At 37.6% G+C, this 21,596-nt stretch overlaps 1 protein-coding gene across 5 annotated transcripts in view; it reads left to right on the top strand.

The window, feature by feature from the left end:
* The window catches only part of PDE4D (phosphodiesterase 4D), a 418,379-nt gene extending 401,988 nt beyond the window's left edge, over positions 1–16,391 (top strand). For all 5 annotated transcript variants that reach the window (XM_059833973.1, XM_059833974.1, XM_059833975.1 and 2 more), the window contains 9 exons: positions 3,184–3,277; positions 6,800–6,972; positions 7,963–8,061; positions 8,155–8,319; positions 10,081–10,180; positions 13,999–14,153; positions 14,590–14,712; positions 15,204–15,386; positions 15,979–16,391. In XM_059833973.1, the coding sequence (XP_059689956.1) occupies positions 3,184–3,277; positions 6,800–6,972; positions 7,963–8,061; positions 8,155–8,319; positions 10,081–10,180; positions 13,999–14,153; positions 14,590–14,712; positions 15,204–15,386; positions 15,979–16,389 (1,503 nt within the window). In that variant the 3' untranslated portion in view covers positions 16,390–16,391. The remainder of the gene's footprint in view (positions 1–3,183; positions 3,278–6,799; positions 6,973–7,962; positions 8,062–8,154; positions 8,320–10,080; positions 10,181–13,998; positions 14,154–14,589; positions 14,713–15,203; positions 15,387–15,978) is intronic.
* The last annotated feature ends 5,205 nt before the right edge of the window (positions 16,392–21,596 follow it).

Genomic DNA, 21,596 nt, shown 5'->3' with positions numbered 1-21,596 from the left:
GGATGTATGAATGTGTGGCAAGGCGACGCTCTTTGAAGCAGCACCTATGTATGGGTGCACTTCGACCCAAATGAAACCTTTGAGAAATAGGTAAAATCAGGAAGAAGTAGGGGCTTTGGGATGTTTCGGGTTTTTTTTCTTAGAAAAAAGATTTTTTTTCCACAAAGGACAAGTTATTAAACATCAGAGGATTAAGTAACATACAGATACACTGAAACAGCATAGAATCAACAAAAATGCCTGAACATCTCGATCACTGTTCATCTCTCTTGGGGTTTTTTTATGGTCTCAAAGAGCATTGTTCTGCATCAGAAACTGCTATCTGCATATGGTCTTCAACTTCATCTGTTTCAACATGGATGGCGGTCATAAGGCTTTGTCATATAATTAGAAAATCAAAACAGTTCTCTAAACTGCTTAGTCCAGATGTTTTCAAAACAAATGTCAATTGAAGTCTTGTTGCTGTGGCGTCAGCAACATGTGAAAGAGTATGAGGAAATTACGCTGCTACAGTTCTTCAAAGCCAAAGGCTTCTACCATTGAATTTGCTGTTAGCAGGGGGGCCTTGGGGAAGCTGGGGGACTTGTTTTACTGTACACCCATGTTCAGCAGCAACACAGACTGTTCTGCAGGTTTCATGCTGGTGGTTGAGCTTTTATGTTCTGGTGATTTATGGGGTGATGGGAGGTGGGAAGACAAGGCTTTGCATCAGACTAGTGGGGAACATAGCATTAGAAAAGACTGCCATGCACCTTCCATTTGTTGTGGATAACCATACAGTAGAAATCTAGTTGGAAATTCTTAAAGAACATATACTCCATAAGTTCCACATGATTCCCAGTATGCAGTAACAAGGCTTCTCCCTACCTACTCCCCGCAATTAAATTTATGATTTGGAGGAAAAATAAAAAGTCCTTCCTATTTGTTGTGTCAGGTAGTTGCAGAAGAAGCATAGTGCAAACAAATTCATTCTCTGTTCAAAGCTGGGAAATTTTTGAGGAGAGTTCCTGAAGAGTATGTACCAGTGGTGGCTAGATGGTCTTTTTCCAAAGCGCAGAACACGACTCAGTAGTGTTGCTCTGCAGCAAAAACAGCATCGCGAAGTTGGGCATCACCTAAAAGGGTTTACTAGGAAACAACCAGACAGATAAGGACATATTTAGTTGGGATGCAGTGACCTAGCTGGATTAAATTAAGGGAGGGAGAATAGTGGAGTGTTAGTGGATATACTGGTGACTGGACTGGAAGATTCCTATACACGATATTTAATTTAAAGCTGTAGTTTCTGGATACCGTCTGGAGACAAGCCATTCTATGGTATCTTCCGGTTTTGCCTTAAGTAATTCGGTTTCTCACCTTCGTGGGTACAGAAGAAAAAGGCATGCAAGCGTGACGTAAGTGTGTGTTAAAAGTTTAAAGAAAGGCTTTTAAAAATACTCTTAGGAATTTTGGACCAGTCACTTTACTGCTTTGCAAGCTTGACTTGTTTTTTTAAGATTTGACATTGGGGACAAACATCAGACCTCGCTATAGAGATTGATACTGGTTTCGTGCAGAATATATAGCCCTGTAGTTCCTAGTATGTGTAACTGTATTTGCAGTATGATTCTAATTTTTAGAAATGTGTTGGGCACTTGCTAGCACACAGCTATGTCTGAGATCAAAGCTGAGCCTTTGGCTTATGACTAAAGTAGGGTTCAGTCTTTGTAGTAGGAACTTCCTGAGCTGATGGCATGTCAAGATGGCAGGAAAATACAGTGGCTAGTGGTTAGGGTGTTATATTAAAGGTAATTTTTATTTGGCACACTGTGAGCAATATGGTAATTGGTGACTTACAAAGACATTGTGGAGAAAATAACACCTTTCACTATGCAAGGCTTCTTTGAAGAAAGGGCTTTGATGATTCCGGTGGGATGATGATTCCGGTGGGATGGAAAGGAGGTGGTTAATGTTTAGTCTAGTGCTTTATCTCATATCGAATAATAAATTATCATTTTTCAACATAGAGGAATGTTTACAGGGAAATATACTAAGGATAGCTTTTGCTTGATGTAATAAATAGTCATAATTGGGCGAACAAGGTGAAAGATGATTCTGAAAATGGCAGAAAACATTTGGCTTTGTTAAGAGAAAAGGCAACTGAGAAATCTAACAACAAAATGAAAGGATGGCACAACGGGAGGCAAAATTCAGTAGTGACGGATGCTAATTTACATTGGCAAGAGTTGTTTGAGTTGCTAATAAATATTGCTGAGTTCTATTTGTTGATAATACCAGGGCAGAGCAATATTCAATGAAAATGCATGTAAGATAGCTAGAGCTGTATTATGCAATTAGTCTGTCAAACACAATGCCACAAGATACCATTTAACCCTGGAGTCTAGAAGGAATCAAGAAAGGCTCAATGATGAGGACCTAATCAATTACACATTTCATGGAATGTAAATATCCACTTCTATAGAGTGCCTACAGTGAATTGCTTAGAGGGAAAAGGAAGGTCTTTCCACAAATGGGTATTTTCTACTCCAATATTTCATACATATGCTGATGATTTTCTGAGACTGTGGAATGGTCAAGTCATTGGACTGATCCAGTCTAATAATTTTAAGTCAAAGACCACAAAACCTACCTCTGTTCATATTGGTGTGTAGGAAATCAGTAAGATATTTTGATTGTTTTGAGTAGTGCTGTCAAATATGTTTGAGTAGATTAATGATGAGAGGTAAGATAAACTTTAAATATTACAAAATGAATTGCAAAAAAATGCACAAATAGATTAATTTACAAATATGACAAGAAAACCCTAGTAGAGAAGGGGTCCTATGTAAATACATCTGTATTTTATCTCCAAATTCAAATCGAAAAATTGAAAAGACAGTAATATTAATTATTTGTGTGTATACATATGTCTTACAGTTTTCAGTTACTAGTAGGACCCTGTGCCTTAGTAATTGAATCACTGTGGAGTATTTTAGAAGGTTAAGAATTATGTTGTCCAACCCACGAATAAGCTGGTAGGGTAGACCAAAGTTACATGTGATTTTTTGCTTCCATAGTTATCTTAGTTTAGTATATATTCTTAATGTCATGTCCTTTCTCCAATTATAAATTGACTGCATTTTCTCATCCTAACTAAAATACATCTTGATCACTAACTTTACGCTTTTTTGTTTTGTTTTCCAGTTTAAAAGAATGCTCAACCGGGAGCTAACCCACCTATCTGAAATGAGCAGGTCAGGCAATCAGGTCTCAGAATATATATCAAACACATTCTTAGGTAAGACTATGATGGGAGTTAACTTTTTTGCCTTATGTTTTTTTATCTCTCTCTGGGCTGTGATAGAGCTTAAAAGCAAGTAGCTTTCCATATTAATTTCTTTTTTTCAGAAACCGTACATTTAGTATCTCGTTGTTCAGTGTTTGAGCAGAGAGATTACGTGATCCATTTCCTCACAGCTCATTTAGTTCGTGTATGTGGTTTCCCTGTGTGTGTAATTACAGATAAATATTCATATACATATTTTCATGTAACATTATAGCTACTATATTGCTACTGTATAAAGAAATGAATATATCATTAATTAATTATGTACTAAAAAGAATTCTGCCAGTCTGTTTCCCTTATGAAAGTTACTGTGAAGAGGTTTCAGTGTGCTGGAAGCACACAAGCACAAGTAACCTTATAAAATCTCATAGCGCACAGTTCTGATACTTTGGTATTCCCTGCCTGCACATGAGTGGGTAGGTGAGTATGACTAAGCCAACATCTGAACAGACTGCTGCCAGGAGAGTATGTGTGGCTTGAGAGCTTGCATGGTGGGATGTGAGCATTAAAAAAAGCCCAACACAATATTACCAAGAGTATGGTTCCTCCTCTATGGCTTTGCAGAACTAAGTATATATTTTTTTGATAAAACTGGTGAAAATGAATAAAACTTGGTTCCATATGGTTGTTTTTAAACATGAAGATAAAGATGTATACCAATCTTAAAACATGTTTTGAACAAAACACCATTGGTTCATAAAGACTATGCATATAAGGGGAGGCACAGCTAAATACATCTAAATCAGGATAGCAAGTACTTTAAAAAGTGCCAGTCACACGTGTTAAGATACATCTTGTTTTATTCGTGTGAGATACCATAGCTGGTGCTTTTTGTGTTTTTTGAAAGAAGCGGGTTTTTTTAAGTACGTTTTATCCTGCTTGTCACCATATCCTAAATGGGTCGCTTAATGTGTCTGTTCAGTTTACCCATGATTGCAGTAGCGTGCCTGAGCGCTGCAACACAGCAGGGTTTTGGACAATAAGAAAGGGATGAGCTTCTGTCATAAAGAAGTAATGTTGCACAGCTTCAGCAGCCCTGAAAGTCACAGTGTACAGTTACCTGAGAAGATGACCCACTTAGGCTGAAAAGACTGAGATACCAGTTTCTGCTGCTTTTACTTGAAAACTTAAGGCTCGTTTTGACAGGGTAAGGAAATGCATCTGTCAGCCTCTCCCATGAGACCTCAGCCTTGAGCAGAAAGAGGGCTGGAAAGACAATCACTTCTAAGTTACTGAGACATGGGTATTATTTTGTGGCTGCATGAAAACCTAGGATACTTGAAATTGTAGGTACAAGAGGAATACAATGGGCAAAATACCTAATCTACAGAATTATTGCTTAAATAGAGTATTTTCAAAATATGCAGTCGAAGTATATAGGTTCTGAGCAACAGTGTGAAGAGGGAAAACATTCTCTCCATAGAAAATTTTAATGAATCTAGTTAGTTAATTATTTTAGTACATGATCTATCATATGAACATCTACAGACTTTCTCACATTTGAAAGTTAGGAACATGTCATGAGAAAACAGGTTTTTCTGTTCTTCTTATTCTTAAAAAAAATCCAAAAGGACTGTTTTCCCAAGTAGGGCTATATGACATGTATGAAGTTATTCATAATGACAACAAATATATTCCTTGTGTAAGAATTAAGGCTCCTACATTGAGTATAATAATATGCAAGGTTTTTATTTTTCAGTGTCATTAACCTGTTTTCCTATGAATGTAAAATGTAAGAGAACCTGCCAATGAGCATACACAACCAGGGTCAAAATGGCAAGCTGTCTTTTCTGGATGTTCAGATGGGCGCAGGATCCTTTGCCCTGTGTGCTTGTAGTTACAAAAGCAGAGGCAGTCCCGTGGAATTCCTCCAGAGATCTAAAGTTGTTCAGACAGACACTTCCTTTCACTTGAGTTAGTCTGACATCTCAGCTTATGAACCTCCCTTTGATGGGTCTGAACTTTGTGCGTATGACCGAAACCATAAACATCAAAGCATGAACACGAGTCACTGCTCCTCATCTGTTGTCAGTTTGCACCAGTCAAGAGCTGCAGCACTCTGCCTCCCCCTTTTCTTGATTGTCCATATGAGAGTGGTGAAGTACAGCGGGGGCAATCAGGGAACTCAGTGCCGCAGGCTAAAGCTTGGTGACATTTCCACAGTCTCTTCTTCGCTGTGATTTGTTTAGAATTTGAGGTGTCCAGTAAATACAGCTGCTAAAGGGTAATTAAAAAAAACAAATGGAAAAAAGAAAGGGAAGAAGCAAACACAATAACAATCTGGGAATTAGATAGGACTTGCTACCCTCATCTGGTTTCAGTGTCTTCATTGAAAATGACCATTGCAGGAAGTTCTAAGGTATTTTTTAAATTGTAATTTTTGCTAGACTCCTATGTTACAAACATCTGTTCTGGATTTTCCTGGTTTTGCTGGAATATTCCTTGAGGACTAGAAAAGGTGCAGGTGCATTTCAGCAAGGAAGAGAGAATTTGGAGGGAGTAGTTAAAACTCTATATTGTAATACAGTATGAATAAAAATAACAAAAATTAATGCAAATTCTTAGCAGCTTTGGCAGGAGAATCCTTTGTTGCACTAAGTTGGGTTTCTTTGGGGACCACAGATGTCTGCAGTGCTCCACACCCCCATACTGTTTCTGCAGCAATCAGCTGACAGTGGCCTAACTATACTTTTACTCTCAGTTTAATCCTTGTCTAAAGTTTTGCTCGCACATATGTTGATGTATATGATAACATGAAGTGATGCCGCTGATACTGCTATGGAGGAAAAAGCCCACAGCAAAATGTTGGGTTTTAGCAAAACAGTCCTTTTGTTGGTATTACCTACTGTCGTTGGGAGGTGCAGAAATGCACTGCATTGCTGGCGTGAACTGCCTCTACATCTACAGCGCTTGTAGGTGTGGCAAAAGGCTGGCAAAAGGCTTTCTGAATGGTACAGAATCTTAACACAAACAGGACCAGTCCCCAAGTATTAGGTCCTTTGAGCCCTGAAAATATTTTGTAAAGGTTTACGTGAGCTCCTGTTCTGATTGTTTTTGAAATACAGAGTGTTTTTCCTGGAAAAAAAGAAATTTTAAATTTTCTTGCAAGATGAAAGTTTAGATTTCTGTTCAATTGTAGTAACAGTTTTATAACCGAAGGATTGACCCTCTCTACAGCGCTAGGGGTGCAGAAGTGGAAATCGGACAGTCACAAGTCACATTTAAAGCTAGTACAGAAATAATGAGGCAATTTGTGAAATAGAGATCTGCTTATACTGAGGTATAGGTCTGTGTTTATCTTTTCATGTTTTTACTGCTCTTGATATGAAGTACCTGTTGCAAAATCTCCAAACATTAAAAAAAAAAGTTTTGTTAAGGATTACAATATCCGTAAGATGCAGCTCAGTGGTGAAAAGGACACAAATATTTGCAATTCCTTTAAAAATTATTCTCTTTTTCCTCATTCTTTTGAAGACAAACAACATGAAGTTGAAATCCCTTCTCCGACACAGAAGGAGAAAGAGAAAAAGAAGAGGCCAATGTCCCAGATCAGTGGAGTCAAAAAACTGATGCACAGCTCCAGCCTAACTAATTCCAGTATTCCCAGATTTGGAGTTAAAACAGACCAAGAAGATGTTCTTGCCAAGGTAGAGAATATATAAATCCTTGAATTTAAACCACTGAATTAAAATAGAGGGTGGACTTGTCAATATTATTCCATCCTCTGCTTATAACCATTGATTTCAAGCTGTAGCACCAAAGGCTGGTCTCACTTGAAATCGTATAAATTTGGTGAAGCAGAAGAGTAACAAGTAAAATCAGAATCAGGCCATAAGGGTTAATTTCCACATGAACAGGATTTCATCTGGAGATCGAATGTAAATTAGCATTTGTGTATGCTTTAATAAAGCTGCTTATTTATAAATAATATTTGAGGAATGATGAGTAAACATACCACATACTGTCACAGGATTGAAAATATATAGCAGCCCTATGTTTTTTGAAAATTCAAAACTGGTACATAGCATTAGAGCTATCCTTCCAGGTCCTGTCTTTAGCTGTATCATTTTATGTACATAATTGTGTTTTTGTGTTTTAGTGACATTTCCTGTGATTTTTGCACCAGCAGCTAACTAGTTGGCAATAATCTAAAACTCTCATAAAGTGATTATTAATTTAATTTTAGAGTTTTGCATTTTGAAGTATGCTTATCCTTACGTTTTCAGGAATCATCCCCTTTATTTGAAGAGTGTTTCTGAGAACCAAGGAGAGAGCAGCAGAACCACAGCACCTCTGGAGGTTTCCTCCTTGCTGAACTCTGCTGTCACTGGGCAGGGAGAGAGCAAAGGGTGTCAGTTCAGCTCATTCAAGATATGGTAGCATTTTTCCCTCTGGAGTGATCCACTTAAGAGGCACTCTTTCCTGCTCAGTGAATTAAAATCTGAAAAGTTGGTAGCTGCAAAATCAAGTATTAAAAGATTAGTAGCAGCAGCTTTCCCCCTTTCAGTTTAGCGTATGATTTTCACAGTGGCAAGGTTTGAATCTTAATGAGTCTGCTGTTTGTAGCTGTTTCAACCAAAAAACGCTGGAATTTGTGTGTTAGGTCTCAACGTGTCTGTTGCTTGATTCTGCTCTAGGAACTAGAAGATGTGAACAAATGGGGCCTTCAGGTTTTCCGAGTAGCAGAGTTATCTGGAAACAGACCTTTGACAGTCATCATGCACACCATTTTTCAGGTAAGTAGCACCAGCCACCCCTTTTTTTGCTTACCTTGGAGAGAGATTTTTCTGTGCTTTGTGATCTTAATTGTTTCTCTTTTCCTTTTCTAGGAACGGGACTTGTTAAAAACATTTAAGATTCCAGTAGATACTTTAATAACTTACTTGATGACCCTAGAAGACCATTATCATGCAGATGTTGCATATCACAATAACATACATGCTGCAGATGTTGTTCAGTCAACCCATGTCCTGCTATCAACCCCGGCATTAGAGGTAAACTACATTGAGGTGGGAAAGGGGCAGGCATGAGAGAAAGGGTCATGCTAAGACTCTTCTAAACTAAATATTGAAGATCTTAGTTTCTGCAATATTTTTAAAAGAAATCGTAACATTTCTTTAATGAATTGTGCCTTTTTAAAGATACTTTGTGAGGATCAAAGCTTATTTACATGTAAATATTGTGCAGAAAATGTCACATCTTTTTCTTTTAAGTCATGGTTTTATACTTGCAGATTTGTGCTGTCATAACCTTTTTCATTGTAACACAATGCATAACTTGTTTCCACTATCTCATTATTAATATTACACCCTGTTCTATCATTATTTCCCATGTGGGATTCTCACTAACCACAGTTAGTGGAATTGCTTAGCAAAGATAGTGATAAAATGGGATTCCCTCAATAGGACAATTTGTTTTTTGTTTTTTTCCTTGTGCACATTCATTCTGGTCCTGAAAGGCTAATTTTGTGTTTGTTTCTCAGGCAGAGTAGAACATGGACTAAATTTTCACTAGAAGATCTCATTTTTTTCCATAAATATTTCAAAATTGTTTGGAAAAAAATAACATTTCATATGTTGTCTTCTGAAGAATTGTCGTGTCAAAATTGCTTACATCTCTGAGGTAGAAGCAAGTGGAAGAAAGATGGAGATTACTTTTCATTTTTTTAAGCACAATTCAGGTCTTAGCATAGAAACATTGATATATCCCAGTAAATTGTTGGAAAAAGGCCAATAAAGTAAGCAGTTGAAATTTTAGTAGTTCAAAAGGATTTGCCCTGATTTTCAAGGAGGACTGCATTTTGACTCTTTTTCATAATGACCAGTCTTTCATGTTACTGAATGCTTCTGCTTTACATTCTTAACAAGAGAGTTATAAGTGAACCTTAAGACTGTTCGCAGGTCTCGATCCTCAAACACTTGTGGATTCTCCTGGGAAGGATTTTCTTTATCTCAAGAAGGAAGATCAGATTATGTTCTTAAATCACCACTGGCTTCACCAAACAGCTGAACTGGTTGTCAGTAGCATTTTTATGTTTTTTCCAGATTAGCTGTTTTTCATAGCCTTGTTCTCGGCAGAGCTTTAGCCAGTAAAATAGCAACGTCTGCCTGGTGCCACTGCTTAACCTACATACTTCTGAGTTGTTCTTGATCAGTTATGAAAACAATTGTATAACGTGGGTGCTTGTGACAACAGGGGACTTGGGCTCAGTGACATGCCAGGTCCATGGCAGTCCTCTCTTCCTATCTTCCTAATAATCTCATATGGAAGAAAAATCAGTAAATGTTAAGTAAGACCCCTTGTAGTCTGTCACCATTTCCTTTAGCATCATTTAGGAGATGTGTCTTTAAGTATAGGACAATACATAGGAGTCAGGCTGGAATTTTTAACTTCAATTTGCGTTATACGTTAGAAACCTGTACTTAATGATCTGATCTGTACTTAATGATCTAATAAAAGTGGATTTATTCACAGATTGAAGCTGAAAAAACTTCAGTTGTTACAGAATTTAGTGATTCTGTCAGTGTAAAGTAAGGATCATTTTACTTGGGCCGAACTTGAAATATTTATGAAATTCTACATAATTAATGATTTTACAAAAGGTTCTGATAGCCTATGTGTAAAATCTCTTGAGATCCCTGATAGATTTCAAATGTGTTTTGCTTGTTCAGATTTAGGTTCAAAGTAGAGTCCTTTTTACTGAAAACACTTTTTCATTGATTAGTGATTGTCATTTCTGTTTCATGATTTTCTAGGCAGTGTTCACTGATTTGGAGATTCTTGCAGCAATTTTTGCCAGTGCAATACATGATGTAGATCATCCTGGGGTTTCAAACCAGTTTCTTATCAACACAAGTAAGTTTGATGTTCAGTGGTTTTCTCAAAAATTTGCTGCAAGATTTGCACATAGCACCTGAAAAATACATAGTTCATTCGTTGTTTGCTTCTATCTGTACCTTTTCTCAGTAAATAGATAGGTGTTTGTATTTTAAACTGGATATTATTTTGCATTTCTTGTAACTTTAGAAATGATATACACATTACCCTCTAGCAAGAATTACTAAGACATGAACTATAATCCTGGCACTGTTTCAATGTATTGGATGTGGTCTCTCCTGCAAGTTGGTTTACGTTAAATAAATAAAGTTGTAGGAGGAAAATGATGGAAGATTAAATAAAAATCAAAAAATGGAAGACAACAGTTTATGGTTTTAAATTGGAAGCATATGATATGACCAAGGATAGCCATACATTTTTAAGAAATTTAGAAAACAAGTTTCTTTTCAGCAAATAGACTGACAGGCCTATCTTTGTTTCTCCCTGGCTGCTGTACTTGGTTTCTGATCTCTGCATACTCATGCCTCTTGGACTGAATTTTCTCAGCCTGTCGCCTGTCCCTGCAGGCTATTGCAAAGCGTGTTGTTTTTTGTTTTGTTTTGTTTTGTTTTGTTTTTGTGAGTCTCTTGCTGGCGCTCCATGTGTGGAGGAAAAAGCCCTAATGAAATGAGAGCCTAATGTCATCTCTGAATTTGAAACCCAGTGTATTTGTTCTGCATTTCTCAAGGCTGTTTTCTGCAGCATTGTGTGAACCTCTCCCCCCTCTTTAATCTTCTACTAGAAATAAAACACTATTAGCTTCATTGAACCTGATCGTGACACATTTACTGAATGGCTTGTTGCCCCAATGTAGCCTGTTTTGATTTCAGTGGCGTATGTTACTATTATAAGTGGGTAGGACATTGTAGGTCAGTGCAAGTTCCGTCATACGATGTCATTTCTTTTGCCGTCTGACAACTTCTCCTTTTACGATAACTGACCCAGAAGTACAGAAGTTTAAATAATACTAATAATCCAAGCACTGAAGAAGAAAAAGCTACAGAAATGGAAACATACCTAGGGTTGTGTATTTGACCCATGTGGTTGCACATTTATAGATACTGTCATTCTTGCACTTGGGTGAATGTATTGCACTCGTGCTAAAATAGTATGACCCCTAATCAGCGGTATAGTTTGAAGAAGGGAGCTCCTCTTCTGACTCATTGCTGCTGTACATTCAAATAAGACCTCCACTCCAGCTTAGCCTGCATCTAATTTTATTTGCCTTAATGGCCTGAGGGCTGCCCTGTAGTGAAATTCAATTTGATGACTCATCTGCGAGGAGGAGGAGGAGGAGGAGGAGGAGGAGGAGGAGGAGGTGGAGGAGGAGGAGGATTGGGAATGACTCTAGATTTCTGGTGCTTTATTGGTAACTGATACAGTTCAGCAGCATGGTATAGGAAGAGAGTGAATCAAGCTTAGTGCACAAAACAGTGTCTAATAACTAAATTCTTAAGTAAGTTTTTATTTGTTTGTTTAATCAGAAATTGAATATTGGAGATATTGGTGGCTCTGAGGTGCTACAGGGAAACCACCGAGTTGCTCAGGTTTAAGCAGGATGACTGGCTAGTTGAAGGGACCAGTAGTGATACATAAAGCTTTCACTTTTAGGCAGACAGATCATCTAAGTTAGCAGTGATTCTGATGCTGCTTACTTGGTGGCTTAGAAGAAATGTCTTGTTTTTCTCAATTCAGTTTTTGATAGAGAAGACTTCCATATTAATCAAATAACATCACTAACTGGAACGTCTGTTGCCAAGCTGAAAGAGACAAAGGGTTTTTATCCCTTTTGATCTGTTCTTTGTACAAAGAAGAAACTGTAGGGACAGAGATAAAGACCATCTAATTTAGGTCTCTCCAATTGTAGATTTTCCTAATCTCTAGAAGATCATTTGCTTCCGCCTAGTTTTGTTTTCCAGTGAACCTTCCAATTTATTAACATTTCACTAAGAAGTATAAGAATACATTTTTAAAAAGCATTATAGACTTACAGTTACTTGAAGTATGTACATATTTGCCGTATTTCAGCTTATTCTTCATAATTACTCACGTGGTATTTCTGATTGTTATTTCCCTATTTAAGGATTTAAAGTCTATTTACACAGTTTTCTAAAAATGTGATCCCCCTTGAATGCTATTAAAGAACAAACAAATATGGCTTGTATTAGCGTCAGAGGAGATGCTTATTTGATCACTCTAACTCCGTCCTTCCAGACAAACACTTTTGAAGCTTATAATGTGTTACAAAGATTAGCAAGGGGGAACTTTCTTCCATTTCCACCTCCATTACAAAGTTGAGCTATTTTAGCTCGCCCTGTAGCTCCAGCCCTCCAAAGTGTTTTGGCAATGTTGAGAGTTCTGCAGTTGGGGCTCATCAGAAGGCTGTTTGAAAGGAAAATAAACTAGTGCATGTCTTCTTTGTAAGAAAAATAACAAATAGGCAAGCTTTGTAAATGTTCTGTGAAAGATGAGAGATCATTTGACAAACTCACTTTCTTTTCCCTTTTGCTATTATGGTTTTGCTGCCATTAGAATAAGGAAAGGTAGAAGAAGGGTTTCCTGATTCAAAAGGTTGATGTATTCAAGACAGGAGAGGAAGACAGCAGGAGAGTGGATAATGAGACTAATGAAGTCTGAAGAGCAGAGCTTTTATAGCCACCCCATTGAGCCAGAGGGATTTTAAAACAAAGCTGCTGTAAAAGAAGATAAAGAGGACAAAAAGTAGAATAGACTGATGTATGGTTAGATTTAGGGTAGAACAGCTGTAATAAATAGAAGTTGGTATCACACATGACAAGTGTGATTGCATAAAAAGTATTTGTTTTTTATGACAGATTCATTTTCAAGCTGTGTCTTAAAACATACGCAAGTTGACTGTGTGGTATACCTGGGTAGAATCTAAAGCTGTGCAGAAAATTGTCGTAACTGCTTTTGTCAGAGCTGGCTGTTCAGCAGGTCTAAGCAGCCAAATGCAGACCTTGCGTGTGTGCCTTAGCATAGGCATTGCTAGGAAGGTGTATGTTATTCTCATAGCCGTATGGAGTGACTGAGTTAAGAATACTTCTGTTGGAGAAGGCAGCGTTACGGTGTCAGGAATCGACCACGCTCAAGTACGAGGCAGTAGTCAAGGCCACTGCTTGCATTTTCATGCCACATGACCTTCCAAGAAAAAGACCAGAAGCGTAACTGTTACCATCCTACCAGCCTTCTCTCAAAATATCCAATTGTCATGGACTAATGACCCGTAGGCCTAATTGCCTAGGCGTCTGAGTGCCTTAGCTAACTACAGAAGGAAATGGTTTGAAAACCAAGATGTTTGCTCTCTGCCTGACCTGCAGCAAAGCCTCGGCTGCGTATTCCCAGTCTGAGTGCTGGATAGCTGCAACTTGACTTAAACAATGTAATTTTAGTAGTTATGATGGGAGGGAGGCATGAGAAGAGAAAACTTCAGTGTGTTTTAGTTTAGGTGTGTTTATGCATATACTATTTTCCATGTGACCTCATACAGATATGAAAATGTATTCTGAAAAATACCTTCCTTGTATTTTTTCTAACTCCAGGCATGTGTACATGCTTCACTGCAAAGCATTTTATTTTCTTCAACATACTTTGCCTTGATTTATTAAGATGTTCAGTCATTAATTCTATAGCTTTTGATACTGTGTGAACTGCAGGAACTCTGTTTCTAGAAGTTCATCTGTGAATCTTGCTATGAATGTAATGAATTTGAAAAATCTTAAGGGATTTGGTGGAAGCACAGGCTTTAGTAACGTTCTGCCCTGCGATTGTTATTGCAGATTCTGAACTTGCCTTGATGTACAATGACTCATCAGTACTGGAGAATCATCACTTAGCTGTGGGCTTCAAGCTTCTGCAGGAAGAAAATTGTGACATTTTCCAGAATTTGACAAAAAAACAGAGGCAATCATTGAGGAAAATGGTCATTGACATTGTGAGTTCTGCTTGAGAGTCCCGCAAAGTTTGAAGTTTTGTCGTGTCTTATCCAAACATGAATAGTGGGTTCTTTTCAGTTTCAATAACCATCTATACCTTTTTAAAAGGTATACAATCCTGCTTCAAGCTGTTTTCATATGGACACGTACGCCATTTCAGCATCACAGTTAGAAATTTGCTACTGCATTGATAATGGATTTAGGCTGATCCGATAATTCTGAACAACTCTGAACGATCATTTTTTCATAGTCTTAAAATAAAAAACATACTATTTTGGACACTGATGACATACAGGACTCAGACTTTTATAGTGTATTCAGACAAAGGAATTATGATTTCCTCCCAGAACTGTTTGTTTATGTGTTCAAGGATTTTTTTTATTAATCAGTAGAATAGTTTATGTAATATTAATTTATTTGTTTCTTTCTTTCAAGGTACTTGCAACAGACATGTCTAAGCATATGAATCTATTGGCTGATTTAAAAACTATGGTTGAAACCAAAAAAGTGACCAGTTCTGGTGTCCTACTTCTTGATAACTATTCAGACAGGATTCAGGTAAGGAAATTCGTCGGCAAATGGTCACTTGTATTAACTTACAACCTTAATAACATTGGTCTGCCCATTTTCTAGCATGGGTTAGATCAGCTGTCCATTCTTATGCCATGACTCACTACCTTCCCTCTACTCCCTCTTATGTTTCCTACCTGTGACATACTCTGTTAGGTACTGAGTGACTCTCTGAGACAGTAATGAGATGCTAGAATACTTCTGGACTAAATGAGGCTTTGGCCTTCCCTTCAGATTATCAGCACCTATTGGTCTTTCTCTCAAAGATTTTCTATCCCTTATACAGGCAGAACCAAGGTAATTCATGGCTATTACTGCAAGTGTGAAAAGCACTCAAGCATATAAGTTTTTGCTCTTTAGAATAAATCTTGCACTGCATGTATTTTCAAGATTCTGTTTCACAGCCACCAAAAGTGTAAATGGAAGAGGAACTGCTTTTCTCCAGTGTAATAACACCACAGGTGTTCAATCTATTTTAGGTTCTTCAGAATATGGTGCACTGTGCAGATCTAAGCAATCCAACCAAGCCACTCCATCTCTACCGCCAATGGACAGACAGAATAATGGAAGAATTTTTCCGTCAGGGAGATCGGGAAAGAGAGAGGGGAATGGAGATAAGTCCCATGTGTGATAAGCACAATGCATCTGTAGAAAAATCACAGGTAATTGATTTGAGTAGGCAATTAAATAACACAGTATGACATTCTAACAGAAAAGGATCGTCCATAGCCATGTTTTGATTAATTTCTGAATGCACTATTTCCTTTTTTTCCTCTTAGTTAATTAGTTCAGCTCCTGAGTAGTAAGTGAAGGAAGCTGAGATTTTTACTGTGAAAACAGTGCCTGGCAGTGTGTTGCTGAAGGGATTCCATCGCTGTTGTGATCTGCAATGAAGCATACACGTCAAAAGAGAGTATTGTACAGCTGCTCATTAGTGTTTCCTTCAAAAGCAGGATTAAATATAAAGCAGCTGTTTGTCTCACTAGATGTAGTGGAGTTGTTTGGAATGAACAGTTCATTTGAAAACAAATACTTTCCAAGTCCTTATCCAATATCCTGAATCAGACTTTTGAAATGTAGAAGACCCTATTTAATAGATAAAACAGCAAGGTTTCCTTTCAGCCACCTTTAAGGGTAGTGCATCTAGTGTCTCTTACTAGTGTTATATTTCTCATAATTTGCATGACTTACAGGCATAGTTGTTTATTTCTTTGTGAATAAGAGCTCATCTTAATTTTGTATTATTTGAAACAGGTGGGTTTCATAGACTACATTGTTCATCCTCTGTGGGAGACATGGGCAGATCTTGTTCACCCGGATGCCCAGGATATCTTAGATACACTGGAGGACAATCGAGAATGGTACCAGAGCACAATCCCTCAAAGTCCCTCTCCTGCACCTGATGACCAGGAGGAGGGTAGGCAGGGCCAAACTGAAAAATTCCAGTTTGAACTAACACTGGAGGAAGACGGTGAGTCAGACACCGAAAAGGACAGTGGAAGTCAAGTAGAAGAAGACACCAGCTTCAGTGACTCCAAAACTCTTTGCACCCAGGATTCAGAATCCACTGAAATTCCTCTTGATGAGCATGTAGGGGAAGAAGTAGAAGAGGAGGAGAACCAGCCAGAGCCTTGTGTGGTAGAAGACCATTCTCCTGACACGTAACAATGAAGACGCAGTCTCTTTTTCTCTCGCCCTCTCCCTTTCTTTTCCTCCTTCTCTCTGGTTTTTTTTTTTTTGTTTGTTTTGTTTTTATTATTAGGTAACAGTTTCCAAAGTGTATGTCATATGCTACAGCCATGGTCACAACTCGCTGTCATCTGCTAGGATGTTCGTTGATCAAAACTGACCTTGATGACTCAGTTTGGCACTCAGGAATATTGTAACCAGAATTTTCACCTCCATGGCATCAGAAAGCAGGGGGAGAGCATCCATAAACTACATTTTAATAAGATTTCCATTTGGCAGATTTGATTAAATAAAGCAAATGTTTTCAGAGGAGTACCACCTGCCAACCGAATGCTGGTACGCTTTGACAGTTTTTGAATTAATTGTATTTCACAAGCAAAGCATTGGCTAATGTTCATCATGAGAGGAAACAGACAGAAAATAAACTGAGGTTCCTACTGGAAAACAAATGCACATAAATGGTGGGACACAACATGATTCTGTTACCAATAGGAAGATGAGCGGTGGAAATTGCATAATTTTCTAATTTCAAGTCTTCCTGATACATGACTGAAAAAAGCGTGACCCAGTGGGTTGCACTAACCTCTGCATTTTGTATAATATGTAAAAGAGAGATCTTTTGTAGAGCTTACTTTTATTATTAAATGTATTGAGGTATTCTATTTAAAGAAAAACACTTTCAGACTTCATCTGCCACTGGTTATTTTTTTTCCAAAGAATAACTTGCAAGTTTTCAGTACAAATCTGTGCTACACTGGATAATACGTCTAGGTTTTTTTCCTTCTCTTTTTTTGCACCTTAGAATCTCATGGTAATATTGAGCTGTAAAAGTCTATTATTTTATATATTAGTGAGTTCCAAGAATATCCTTTGTGTTACATAAAACTCTTTCAGTCCATTGGCTTTTTTCTTTGTTTTTCCCAATACGTTTTTCCCAAACGTATTAGAGGAACTTAAGTTGAGCTTTTGCCCTCATAGTGGCCTGATCCTGCCAATTCTGTCTTACTACAAGAAGTGGTCCAGTGAAACCAACTGCAACTGCTAAGAGTAGGATTTGCAGGACTAGAGCCCGTAAGAAAAGTAATGGAATTGTTATCTTAATACAGAAGCAGCTCTTTGGGCTACTAATAAAATTCATCCCACTGAAACACAGTTTCCAGACCATTTTTGGCTGGGAGCTATAGACTGCTAAATCAGAACAGGCCAATACAATGTATGGAATATTTGTTCTGGAGAAAAAAGCATTAGTGTAATATTTCTAGTTTTGACTCTCTTAATAACTTTTTACCTGTGTTAGCTATCTAGTTAAACCATTTGCTAATCTGAGATGTGTACAACATAAAAGTAATGACCAGCATTATTTTTTCATGTCTTTGTTGCAAGAAGAGCCAGGTCAGTCTTTTTTATGTTTTCAATGAGCAATGGATCATGAGAGCTGTAGTTTACTCCACGTTATTTCAATCTCAGATCTTTTCATCCTTTATCCAGCTTGTGCTGAGGGAATCCTGCTTTTCAGTTTGATTGGTACTGAAAGCTTCTGTAACTTGGAAAGTTAAAGGGAGGTAGGAGTTTGTATTTGTCATTTTCCAGTCCTGTTGTTTGGTCACATGAAAGAAGGAGGAATTCTATTTCCTCCACTTCACTCTTCATTAAAATTGTAGTTTTGAGCATGGAAGATGGGAAATAGTTGCCTACTGTTAGTTTAGCAGACTCCCACTCTGTAAAATTCTGGTAAAATGACAATACCAAGATGATTTCTTGACAAAAGGACATAGCAACAGCCATTATTTCCCCTTTGGATTAATTTTGTAGTAAATTTGCAGATACGAATACAGGGGGTTTTTTAAGTGTCAGAGTTCTAGAATAAAAGCCTGTTTAAAAACGATTGGCTAATAATTCAGCTTTTAAATGCATTCTGCATTCTTCTATATACAGGTCATAGTTTTCTCTACCTTTAGCCCTCACTGGGCCGTAGCACAGAAGATGCTGTAGGAGTAAAGAGAATGAAGAGAACACAAGGGGTTTTTTTCAGTTTTTGACTCTTTCTTTTGTTCTTCATAATTTCTTCCTGAACCTGATCCATCTAAAAATCCTTTCAGTCCGCAAGAGTGCCTGGAACCTTAATAATGGAAAAGCAATATAAATTTCAAAATAACCAATAGGGACCTGAAAAGGTTTTGTGTCTGTACTAATTGAAAGTAAATGAAAAGAGTGACACCATATTGTGAGATATACACCCATACATGTGGACAATCAAATAATAGAAAATTATATCATTTGTTAGAGCCAGGGGATATAATGCACTGTACAATCTTTTTTTTCCTCTTTCTCCAAAGTGTGTTTTATCATTGCACACTGCTTTAAACCAATACAATTTACAAGTGGCTTTATGTGTTCTGAATATTTTTGCCATAAGGAAATGCAGTGAGTGGGTATTGAGTGGGGGGAAAAAAGAAAATTCACCTTGTTTATAACAGTACGCTTTAGCCTGCAAGTTACTGTACTCAATAATGCTGTATTTGAATTCTTAAATTGTTTTGTGTCATTATTAAAAATGATAATGAAAGAATATAGATAGAACAAATAGCATTCAGAAGTTTAAAAAACTTGAATGAAATGGATTTTACAGAAAGCTTTGACATTTCTTTTCAGACGCATTATTTATTTTATTTGTGCCATGCATTTTTCTCACCAAATGACCTTACCTGTAATACAGTCTTGTTTGTCTCTGTTTACAACCATGTATTTATTGTATTGTACATACTGTAATGTTAATTGTAAATTATCAGTTCTTATTATAACATCATCCTTGTCAGGGTGGTGTTGCTATATTTGGAAACTCTTGGTGAGAGAAAGATTATTGTGTATACATATTCCTTGTACATTTTTTCTCCTGTAATATATTCTGTGTCACCTTAGAGCTTGTTTATGGAAGATTCAAAAAAGTATAAAATACCTAAAGATATATCAATAAAAAAAGCTGCAGGTCTTTGGTCCCAGGGCTGTGCCTTAACTTTAAACAATATTTTCTTCTGTTTTGCTGCATTTGAAAGTAAGGTAGCTGTGGGGCTAGGGCTGGGCATTTCTACCATATTTTTAGTTGCTAACTGATGGGGTTACTCTTATGAACTAATATGCATGATACTACAACGAGCTTTCATTCATGACCGTACTGGAAGTTCAAGCTTTTCCAGACTTCTGGCGATATATTGCCTCTCTGATCATCTTTCTACAGGCTATCATCAGGGATTATTGCAGCCATTTTTGGATGCTGTATTTCAGTACCAGCTTTGGAAAGGATCTCTAATAAGCATTTGATTTTAATGCACATTGGGAAATGGAATAATTGGAATTAGAAGGGTGTAACTCATACACTTCTACAATCATCTGTAATATCCCTTCTTTATTTAGTAGCACAAATTACCACTGTATAAGCAGAATCCATGAAGTAGGACAAAAGACAACTTTAATCTTGGAAATGCTTTCCAACACCAGTATTAGTGTTATAAGCAGCCAAAGTTTTATTTTTTATAGATGTATCTAAGGCTTTGTACAGGTGTGTATAGCATAATGCACTAGATCTACAGGAGAGCGCTAAACCTTTAGATCTTTTAATAACACTAGTATTAGGTTTGCAGGTTGGACTGAGCATCTCTTGCTGTTTGACTTGTCACGTTGCTCCAGACTGCTTAGAGCTGATATCAATGAATTTGCCAGAGTGAGGTAAATACCTCTCCTCCATTCCAGTGATGCCCAGCCCTTGTAGCATGTGACTACTTTGTGAAAGGAGAGATTCTTTTTCACGGAAAACCAGAGCCTCCTTTTTGACACAAACTGTAGATTTTAGCAGCCCTGGCCCAAAGGAAATCGATCGCTTTTCTTTTAAACGGTATAAAAGGGACACCATAACAACAGAAATCCTGAACAATTTTTTGTTATTGTTTTAATTTGAATTTTCCTTTGGGTATGTCTTGAGAGTGGCAACTTGTGTGAACATTGCACATGACTATTCTTTCACTGGTTTCTTAGCCTCTCTTACAGCCTATGGGATAGTACTGTACATCAATACCTTCATATGAAATTTTATATGCAATGGAAATAAAAGCATGGGTTGATTCTGCCTAGTTACTGTATTTGATTTTCTTTTGCAAGTTAAATTTTTTTGCATACATCCCATAGTTGTGACATCTTAAGAGAAAGTATATTTCCAGAATAATTTGATTACCATATTTTTGTCGTCATACTGTTTTGCATAGATAATACAAAATAAATGTGGGCAAATCAGAAAAGTCAATCAAATGTGGTATTTCGTAAAGAAGTCTAATCCACAAAGGTGCTATACAGTTATATAGAAAGGTGTTCAATCTCATTTTTCAGGAAATCTTACCATTGGCTTCAGTGGCAAAAGCAGCCTATCCTGAGAAAATAAAACAACAGCTTTAAAGAAACCTGAAGGCTACAGATTGCCTAGAGGAGCAATTCACTGGGATACCACAAAGAAAAAAGAAAAGAAGTACCATAGTTAAATATTGGCCAGACAATCTTGGCTCTAAGTGGATGATAAAAAGAAATTGTTTTTTAAAATAAAATACATAACTGACAGCTCTTGTCTTGAAGAAGAAATACGGTCTTAATGCAGGTCCAGCTCTTGAAGTGGCTTTCATGCACCTCTTCTTGATCAGAGTGAGGGTTTTGTTGCTTGGGGAGTTGTTTGCTTAACTGAAAATAATGTCCATTTTTTCCTCAAGTCTCTCAGATCCTTCTTTGGGTTTGGGGTTAGTTTGCAAGGAGCACCAATCCTTAGGACTCCTTTTTAATTACACCTTGGTGGCATAAGAGGCTTGGTAAGTGCTGTGCTGGGCAAACGAAGGATGCTGCACTGAGTGCACAGGGGGGTGGACAAACCAGGTGGTGCCTGTCGCTCTTGGCAGTCTCATCCTCACATGTTCCCAGCGGCCCTAATGGCCAAATGGTTTGCATACATCACAGCTATTATGAAGGGAAGTGGGGATCCCAAATTCTTGTTGGTGCTACTAAAACCTTTTCAGTAAGGAGCTTGGGTACCACAGTGGTGCACATGGTGAGCTTGAAGCTGGCAGGATTAGCCCACTGCTTCCTACATCCTCTGGCAGCACTTTGTCAGTCCCTGTGCATGGCAATAATGCATCAGAATAGGCAAGTTT

The sequence above is a fragment of the Gavia stellata genome, chromosome Z (genome assembly GCF_030936135.1).
Source record: "Gavia stellata isolate bGavSte3 chromosome Z, bGavSte3.hap2, whole genome shotgun sequence".
In the NCBI taxonomy this organism is placed as follows: Eukaryota; Metazoa; Chordata; class Aves; order Gaviiformes; family Gaviidae; genus Gavia; species Gavia stellata.
This window is presented reverse-complemented; position numbering and strand designations above follow the sequence as displayed.